We start from the raw sequence: 10,149 nt of genomic DNA on the forward strand, positions 1-10,149 counted from the left end.
ATCTTCCTGATAATCTTGTCTGACTCACTACTAGAGTCTGAGTTTGGTCTGTTATCATTGTGCAGAATAATTTATCCTTGATGTGTCAGATGCAGGTGAAAACCTTGGTGCATCCTCAGCATTTCCTAATGTTTGGAAGAAATTACAAATTCAGAATAATTATCTTGCCTAAGTTTGCTCTTAGCAAATTGTCAAGGAACTGGACACTTAATTTTCATTTGTTGCAAAACTTAAGAGTATCTCTTTCTCTGACAGGAATTGACTTTAAGATCAGAACAATAGAATTAGATGGGAAGAAAATCAAGCTACAGATATGGTAAGTATTCCAAAGTAATTTAAATTTTCAGTGAGTACTGAATTAATCTTTAAGCAGGAATACTTCATAGCTTTTGAGCCTAGGTGTATCAGAAATTTTCATACCTTTTATTCATTGACTGTCCGTAGGGTTTATGCTTTCTTCTAGCTTGCTTTTAGAGTGATTCTGCTTCAGTAGCATGGAAACAGCCTGTTCACATATGAACATTACAGCAACTTCCTATATTATCAAAAGCTGTCCTCTTAAGTGTGCTTTTAGCTGTTCCATGTGGAAAAGAAGTATTAGCTCCATAGCGGTAAACTAAAATAGGCAACCTAATAAAATGTAATCTCCTCTCATACTTTGATACGTAGTTGTGCTCACAGAGGCGAGTGATGTGCTTCCATTCCTTGCATGGTGGGTTAGTAGAGACTGAGCTTCCTGATAGCAGCAGATGAGGATTTTTGGAGTAGCATTATTACACACGCCAAACTCTTTAAATACTACTGGTGAATACAGAGGTCTTGCTGATTCCTCAAGTTCTAGAAAAGATAGTTGTGATACTTGCATGTGAGCCAGAATTCTTTTGTCTAATGAAATGAAGTGCCAGAAGTGGTTGATACATATTTTCTCTCTGCAGTGTCAGTCCATAAGCTGGATTTCATCAGGCCTTTAGGGTTCAGCTCCCCCTAGCAGTGATTAGTAGCCAACACTTTGGTCCTCTTGTTCACTCACAGATACTGCTGTGAACTCATCTAGGCTAAAGTATCAGCACACTAAGGTATAGTGGCTGATTTTAAGAGCTAACTGTACATGAAGGTGCACTGTCCTAAAGTATTTTACTGCTGCATGTTTTAATTCTTGTTTGATACAGCACTCAGCTGCATCGGAGCTGCATTTTTAATATGTTCTGGGGGAGGCTATGTAGTGCTGAGTTTTATTGCTCGTATGAAAATGTAAAAGCTTTTGTGCCATATTTATGATGCTTCTGTAATCACTGATGTAGTTACAGTAGCTTGGGAGTGAAGAAGATGTTGCGGACTGAAGAAGCTTGTGCAAACAGCTTCTAAATGGTGTTTTTTTTAATGAGCAAGTATCAATACATTGTTACTCTGTTTACAAAGACATCACTAAGTACAGAAGTGTGTAAAGATCACCTCCGAAAAATACTTGTTTTCACTGAATTATAGGGATACGGCAGGCCAGGAGAGATTCCGCACAATCACGACAGCTTACTACAGAGGAGCCATGGTGAGTGCTTGTACTACAGAAGTATTAGGCACAACTAGTGTAACTGGTTTGCTGTTCTTCAAGTTATATCATGTACGTTTTCAGCTGGAGGATTTTGTAATTGTGGCTTGAGATGCAGGGAATAAAGTTTGTGGTTTGGAGTTCTGTGGGCTTTTTTCTTTTTTTAAACCTGCTGGTACTTTGTCTAGTCCTGGTTTTGTGATAAAACTTCAAGTTCTGTTGTCCTTTTTAGAATAATTAAAAATTCTGCAGATTATAAGAAGTTAGGTTGCCAAGCTTTAATCAGACAAGGTGGGTTTTTTTCTTACTGCAATCAACCCCCTTAAACATTTTGAAATGTTTGAAAAATATGTAATTAATTATTTTAATATTTAGAGTGTTTTTCACTGAACTGCTTTTTCTTCAGCCCATAGAGACTGCAAAATCTGGGCTAGAGATACAATCACCTACAAGAGCTACTGGTACTTTTTCCTCCATTAAGAATGGCTTGGAGTCAAATAACTGACTTAAGAGCCTGCACTCCTGGTGGTAAAACTGCTTGTAATGGTTCTTAATGCTACGTATGAAGATTTACATTAATTTCATAGCATTTGCTATGATCTGTTCCATTCGTAGGCTGGCTGTGGGTCCAAATAACTCCACTGTTACGGAGTACAGATGGGGAGAAATAGTAATGATTGTGGCTCTGTGTTAGAGCTTTCTAGTACTTAAAAAGGTTTTGGCAGTGACAAGGTCTTCTCCCCATCTCCCAGTCCACGGCCAAGGACTTTTTTGTCCTACGAGGAATGATTGGAATGACAATAAGGAATGGAGGTGAACCTGGCAATCTGTCCTTAATGCAGCTGTTGTGTGTGGCTTCCCATGCTTTACTAATTGTTGAGAGTCCACGCTAGTGTACGTACATAACTGTCTGAAAGAGCTAAAGCTTCTGGGAGAGCACCTAGTGTCAGCTTTGCTGTAAGTATCTACCAGCCCCAGCAGATTGGATCTCACAGGTTTGTCATCTTTTGACTGCTTAAAGCTGCTGTTTCTAAACTTGACCTTAACAATAAAGTCCTGGTGGTTCTTGTAGTAGAATTTCTATCCTTTTAATGACTTAAGAATAATAATTTAAAACTTCATATAAGTGGTGTGTTTGACCTCTAACAGTGGCAAAAGAAGTGAAATAGTAATATTTCGGGTAAATTCCCAGCAATGGAATAATGCTTTGAGAAAGGTTTGTAGGTATGTAAGTTTATTGAATTTCTTGCATCTGTAATCAAACCAACAGCCCATATCAAAAGTCAGCCAACAGTGCCAGCTTATCATCTAACTAGATTTTCTTGATTTTATTTAGGGAATTATGCTGGTGTATGACATCACAAATGAGAAGTCTTTTGACAACATAAAAAACTGGATAAGAAACATAGAGGAGGTAGGTGCTTTGGAAAGCACTAGTTCCATCTTAGGATTTCCCTGAGACAAATAACAATCAAGTAATCATTCGTTTTCATTAGAGTAGCAAACGTGGCCAAATTAAGACTGTGCATTGAATGCCACAGTGGTTATTTATGTGGAGAATACTATCTTGTTCATCTAGGGTTAGGAGGTGGAAAACTTTAGTTTTGAAACATTTTATGCTTACTTTTTAAACTTCTTTTATTCTCTTTTTCCTTTTATATGTCTCTAAACAAGGAGAAAGAGTAACATCTTAGGGTGTCTACCTTTCCCTGAGATCTGAGTGACCAGTTTGATCCCACAGTGATGGGGCTAGAAAAGTTCTCTTGCTGAAGTCATTATTACTTAAAAAGTCTTAGATTATTAATCTGTTTTTAAAATTAAAATGTATTGCATAATGATACTCTGGCCAAATACCTGAGAAATATCCCCCCCCAGATGTTCACATACCACTTTGAAGCGTGTGCCATTACATCTGCAGAATAGCCAACTGCCTGTGCACAGCCTTATACAGAGCTTGTGGTACTGTATTTGATCTGTCATAATACTCGGGTAAATTTAATCTAGGAGCATTTGTTCCAACCTATTTTAATATTTAGATATTACCCATTTCAAAAGTCAGTCTCTTTCTCAGTCATTACTTAGATTATTAATTCACATTAGATAATTCTTTAAAAAATAAAATACTCATTTGTGGATGAGTTTGACACAAGTGTCTTTTAAATAATGCACTTTGCTTCTCTGAGATTGCTTTTTCTTCTTTCAGCATGCCTCTTCAGATGTAGAAAGAATGATCCTGGGTAACAAATGTGATATGAATGAGAAGAGACAAGTCTCAAAAGAAAAAGGGGAAAAGGTAAGCTTTGGAGACATACCTTATGTAGAAGTCTACTTTTCTTAGGATTTTGGCTGCTGGATATTTGGTGAGTTTTTGGTGTATGAGAGATGATGGGCCTCAAACATCTTGTTTCAGAAGCTTTTATATATTCTAGAGTGCCAGGTTTGGTTTTGGGTTTTGGTTTTGTTTTAAATATCGCTTGACGATGTTCAGGTTTGAATAAACTTGATGGTACTGTTGTCTTGAGGGGAAGATCCTGTAGAGAGTGTTTGCCTCTGCTGTAGCATGAAGTATTCTAAATCTCAATATAAAAGCACATAGTTATATCATGTTGTGCTAAATTCACCATGGCAATTAATTTTGTCATAAGTACTGTTATTAAAGCTTAAGTAATTAGTTGTTCTGTACAACAAACAAGCAAGAAAGACTGTTATATAATCTACCATGCACACAGCTAAAGTAGTGTGGTTGCTAGGAACACAGCATATGGGTTGATTTTATGGGGTTATCTGGCCCATAAACCCATATTGATTCTATCTTAAAGTTCTTTTAGGTCCTAAGGAAGTCTTTTTGTGAGCAATTAGTCTCTCTTGGTTTCAAATTTACATGAGGAACATGAGAACATGCCTGTTCTATTGTTCTGTCAAATTGTCCACTGACTTTAATGTTTTTGCAAGAGAAAAGCAGAAATTAAGCCTTGGTCTTGTTTTTAAAGCTTGCTGCACCATGCAGCAGCTATTTTATTATGAACCTGTATGGAACATTCCTTTTACAAAGCAACTTCAAACACACTGAAAAAATTTTAACCTCTCTTACAGTTAGCAATTGATTATGGAATCAAATTTTTGGAGACAAGTGCAAAATCCAGCATAAATGTGGAAGAGGTAAGAGATGGGTGTTACACTTGAGTGTGTTTCTTGAACTACTGCTATGGAGTCATGTTTCGTGATTTACTGAGCTTTCTGACCTGATCTGGAATCTGAAGTCCCAACTCTTCTCCTGGGTCCCCAGTCTTGTTATGTGTAGAGTGCTACTGTAAAATCCAGCATTTCTTCTTTTATGGTAGTATCTGGAATTGTTTTTTAAATGGATGTTAACAGAGTGGTTTATTATCATTGTAGCAAACAGTTGCTTTAGACTTCTGTGCCTTGACACTTAAATTACAAGTGCATTTGGGCAGGTGTGATTTTAGAACGGTGCTTTGTGCAGGAAATTGGATTAAAGATTCTTTCAGAAAAACATGCTACTGTATCAAGGAGCCTTCAAGTTACTACTATATAGGTGCCATGCAGATGAGACTGAAGATTTGCATGTAAACCTGGAACATCAGCGTAGAGTGTCATAAGCTGTTGCTAGAGGAGGAAGAGGGCTTATGATACTCTATCTACAGACTTGCAGTCTGTTTTTCTGCAAATAAATTTCATGCTAAAAACACAAGATCCTGATGTACGAAAACATAAAGAAATGGATTTGGAAGGAGGAGTGACTGCTCCAGTCTGACTCGCCATGAATCACTCCTGTCATCTCAGAGAGGGTGATGGACGGATCTTAACTCCAAAAAGTGTGGACAAGAAAATAATATGACATCAAAAGGCAGTTAAATTAAGATTGATTCATTCAGATAAGGCAGACTTGTCCTTAAGTGTTGTTCCTGTACCTAATTGTGTAAGAGCTTTTCCTTGTGTATTGATGGGATACCTTTTAAAAGTCTTTCACACACATAACTTAATGCAGCTAGCAAATTAACTAGAAACTAAAAAGGTTGTTACTTTAAAATAACAAGACTGATGTAGCGCCAGCCAAGCTTTTTTTTCCGATTACAGGGTGATTGTTATACAGTATAGTTAGAATGGATGTATTTGCATGGTACTGCATCTGGAATAGTGCTTGACCTGATTTTCACAGTGTCATCATGATTCTTACAGACCATGATGGAAGTGTGAACATTAGCAGCTAATACCAATGGTGGATAGCAAGTCTCCTAATAAAAAGTACCCATCTTCATTAGTTCCTCCAGGTGGTTGGCTTGCTTTTTCATGACATGTCCTGCAATTTCATTTTAACTCCTTTAGGTCCTTAAATATCCAACATTAGTTTGTGCTTACTTCAAAGTACTTACCTGTCCAAGGATTTTTTTTTAATATTGAAAACCAGTGAATAGTCACATGACTAGTGATGAAAACAGTAAAAAATGCAAGCTGGTATAGGCATTCAGCATGTAGTGATTTAGTCTTTTTTCCACCAAACACTTAACTTGTGGAAAATGACACAATTGTGATATTCTTGCGATTGGAAGTGAATTAATTTGTTGGGTTTTATTCTCATTAAATGAGTGTCTGTCTTTGGATATATTCAGAATACATTCTGGAACTGTCATTATATTGTTGATGTCTCCAGGTAGTCTAAAATCTTGTTTTTCATGGCTTTGGGAGAATCGCAGAGTTTTTCTGCTACAGAAGGTTTTTTTGCTTCTTCATATATTGAAGTCTCAGATACTGAGATTTGCCAGAGAGATTGACTAGTTTATTAAGAGAGATATTGGAAGCAAGCTAACTTTAATGTGAATTCCCAGGCATGCCATCCTCAAAGCTCTCTGGGGGTTTCTAGTTGTGATGCACAGTACAGTTAGATGGTAGGGGGGAGTACTGGTGTATGCAGCAACAGCTGTTAGTACATAGGGTGCCTTGCAACTTGAAATGCTAGCAGTGGCCTACAGAATACTGCATTGTTAATGTCTGGCTACTACAAATCTGTCTTATCTTTAACGTACCTTGTGACTAACTCGCCTCTTCTTTTTTTTTATTTCTGCTCCTCACCAGGCATTTTTCACACTTGCACGAGACATTATGACAAAGCTCAACAGAAAAATGGTTTGTATTTCCAATTGGCATACAAACTAGATTAATTGAAATGATTGGTATAATAATTAGTTGAGTAGTAGCTCTACCAAAAAATTCATGGGGATTACAGCAGATGCTAGTTTGAATTTATCACACTTTTTTACACATCAGAGTGTAATTGGTCTTTTTTTGGTTTTTTTGCACGGACATTAACACTGGGCAGCCTGAAACTGATGTGTTCTTTTGAAATACAACAGTGTGATCCTTGCTTTATTAAATTACATAGTCACTCCTTCCACTAATACTTGAGATCCCTGTTGCTGGACAAATATTTCTTTTTAAAATAGGTAGTTTCACCGAGTGACTAGCATTCTGGATAACTGAGGAGATCAAGTTGCAACATACCTCTGCTCTGGTTATTGCTTTGCAAAGGGGGGGAAGTGGGGAGGGGAACTACTAAAGTGAGACTAATTTTTCCCTGCATTTTATGATGTTGATACTTTCTTCTCTTTCAGAATGACAACAGTTCATCAGGGGCAGGTGGGCCAGTAAAAATAACAGAAAACCGATCTAAGAAGAGCAGCTTCTTTCGGTGCACGCTACTTTGATGAACTTCTAATGATAGACTGCAGCACACTTAGAACCTTTTCTGCTTCTTTGAAAGCACAGGGTCACAAGCCTCAGAAATAATACCACCAAGCTGCTGCTGAGAGCTCCATTGAACCTAGACTGCGATACACAAAATACCAAGCGGATTTTGCTCACTAAGCCTATTGATCTGTCAGGCTCTTCTTTCTCAGATACGGAAGCTATGAAGTGGAGATACAAATGCAAGAGTTAACTTGTTTTCCTTTTTTACTTTCTGTTTTATTGCCTGTTGCAAAAGCTGCTATGTTTCTTTTAACTTTGCACATCCATGTTGGCCTCTTACTGCCTGTTACAGCACAATCTCACATTTGTATTTGCACAGTTTGACTTCTAAGTAAGATTCTTAACAGATTTGTGCAGATTTTCTTTCGCTTTTAAACAAATTTATTTTCAAGCAGAAGAGCCAGGGGAAAAATTGTCTCACTTCCATTTTTTCTATGCTGTATACTTGTGGCCATGACTGCAGCATGGATGTTGACATTCTAGTGATGAGAATTACTCTAACAATTGGCATTTAACATTTTGTATTAATTTTGCCTCTTAGATGCACAAATCTGTTCATACAGAAGATATGGCTTCTATTCTGAATGTAGTATATTGCTTTTCTTTCTTTACCGGTCTTAGCAAAGTTGTGTTCTGAATTGCCAGTCACTGTCTGATTCACAGATGCATCTCTCAGTTATTTGAATAAACACGATGTCTTTCCTCACGTAACTTCCCTTTGTTAGCTCAAACTGTCTGCACCTTTTTTTGTCTCTGATGAGGAAGTACACTCTGGAGCTGAAATCTTCATCACGGATTGGCCTCATCACTATCACTTACGTGGCTTGTGGAAGCTGAATGCATGAGTTTTGAGTAACTTCTTTATGGATTCATTTGTTCAGAAATGACTGCTTTGAAAGGTGACTTCCATTTCTACTGTAACTCTAAGGATAGTTTAATGTCTGTAAACATTGACCCTTGGCAACAGAGGTGTTCAAAAACGAGCTTCCTGTGTGGTTGCTTAAGTTCATCAAACTATGGCGTTGAGGAAAGGGTCACATTAGGGCTATAGTGTACTATTAGTTATACAGTTATTGCTGAATATGTGAAGCCCTCTTCGGTTGGCTCAAGCAGTTAAGTTATTTTTTCATCAAAATCTGGTACAGTGACCTAGACTGTTAGAAGCAGAGTTGAAACAGTTGCCTTTTTTACTCAACTGAGAATTGTATAACCTAGTCTTTGTTCTACTACTTTTTTATTGTCTACTGGAAAATTTCCTCAACAAACAATTAAAATAGGTGCTTTAGTTCTGTTGATGTGCCAAACTTGGACCATTGTAAGCTTTAACTACAAGTTTGTGTGCAGCATGTTTGTTACTGGGGGATAGGTCCTATTCTGTCATCGTCCATGTTAATGTCTGATGTGCTTGCTTTTGCTTCACTACATTGTCTAGAGGTGTGAGCAGTGAGTTGGTTCTTACCACAGATACCCACTTCATTTTGTGGTGTCAGGTACTAAATTTGCCATCTCTGAGCCTGTTCTAACTATTATAAAGTGAACGGGCCAACAGTGTTAGATTTAAAAACTTTTGATTTTAAGAGGTTTAATGTTAGTAGCTGGTTCCATAAAGTTTCAAGTGGTTGTCAACCTGTCCCCACATGTAGTTTAATAGAAACAGTTAGAATAACTAGATGGCAAAGCTCATAAACTGCTGTTGCTGCGCTAAGACAGAAAAATCTTCATGGCAGCAAGATTTAGTGAAAGAACAAAGCAACCCTAACTGCTCTGTTGTCTACCCTTGATGTTTTTCTTGGACAGGCTAAAGCAGTTATGTTTTCTGTATGATTAAAAAAAGTGCTTCTCTACAGAAAGTGTTGTGACACCAATTATGAATGTTGTTTATTTTCAGTAATTTACCTCTGACTTATTTGGTGTCGTAATACTTTGATTTTTATCTCAGGGGTTGTCTGCAAACCAAAACTGACATGTTCTGTGTTTGGCACCATTTACAGAATGCTTTGTGTTGTTTTTCCTGTCCTCGCTGTATTGTTAAATGTTCATTCAATATTAGTCTCCATGAACTTCCCTCTGAAAGAGTCTGTAAGTAGTCGAGTCTATGAAGTGCTTCTTGAAGCAGCAGCAAATTGGGGTATCTGCTCTGTATAAGGGGGGGGTGGGAGAAAAAAAAAAAAACAACTTGCTATTTTCTTACATTTAGCTGTGCTAAACTGTACATAAATGTGAGGTAAGACCATAGGAAATTCACTTTATGCATGATAAAATAATGCAGTAAATATTTCACTTTGCTTAATGTTCATGTAAAGTTCATCTTTTTCTATTTGTAGAAGAATTTAATGCAATTTTGTTGTCCCCTGCTGAAACAGAAGAATTCTAATTTCATGTGGTCTTATGGATAAGGTAAAATGGAGATTTCTCTCTCTTTCTCTGTTGTTTGGCCCCCACCCTTTTTCTACAGCAGTATTAAATGTCTGAGTAGCTGCACTTTATCAGTGTGCTAACTTTTGGTCAGTATAGATCTCTTTCTGTGTACAGTCTGCCTTGTCAGACATTGAAAAATGTGCTGTATCTTAGTGTGCAAGTAAGCTGTATGTTTTACTGGGAATTTTTTAGCTATGTTTTCTGAGCGGGTGATGATAAATGGTATGTTCTGCCCATGCATCAGATGCTGGGTACTACAGGCTTTTCTAATAGCACTATGATTGTTCTGTGCAGTCTCTGTTGCTACTTTACTCAAGACTATATAATCTAGATTTTGAAGGACTCTTAACTATACCTCAGTCAACTAGTTAGTATTCTAATGTTCATGAGAATGAAAGTCATGTTATTATTCATTAAGC

General features: G+C 37.3%; 1 protein-coding gene across 1 annotated transcript; it reads left to right on the plus strand.

Moving 5' to 3' along the window:
- Positions 1-246: 246 nt before the first annotated feature.
- On the plus strand, positions 247-8,018 carry RAB8B (RAB8B, member RAS oncogene family). Its single transcript, XM_008948443.1, has 7 exons — positions 247-316; positions 1,486-1,546; positions 2,883-2,960; positions 3,750-3,839; positions 4,640-4,705; positions 6,641-6,691; positions 7,177-8,018. The coding sequence occupies exons 2-7, from the start codon at positions 1,544-1,546 to the stop codon at positions 7,267-7,269; spliced, it is 381 nt and encodes a 126-aa protein (XP_008946691.1). The 5' UTR covers positions 247-316; positions 1,486-1,543; the 3' UTR covers positions 7,270-8,018.
- The last annotated feature ends 2,131 nt before the right edge of the window (positions 8,019-10,149 follow it).

The sequence above is a fragment of the Merops nubicus genome, unplaced genomic scaffold, assembly GCF_000691845.1.
Source record: "Merops nubicus isolate BGI_N331 unplaced genomic scaffold, ASM69184v1 scaffold53179, whole genome shotgun sequence".
In the NCBI taxonomy this organism is placed as follows: domain Eukaryota; kingdom Metazoa; phylum Chordata; class Aves; order Coraciiformes; family Meropidae; genus Merops; species Merops nubicus.

Excerpts from the sequence above, each read along its gene's own strand:
- RAB8B (XM_008948443.1), top strand. Across the intron at positions 2,961-3,749 it reads GGATAAGAAACATAGAGGAG|CATGCCTCTTCAGATGTAGA; the intron begins GTAGGTGCTTTG and ends TTCTTCTTTCAG. Across the intron at positions 3,840-4,639 it reads CAAAAGAAAAAGGGGAAAAG|TTAGCAATTGATTATGGAAT; the intron begins GTAAGCTTTGGA and ends CCTCTCTTACAG.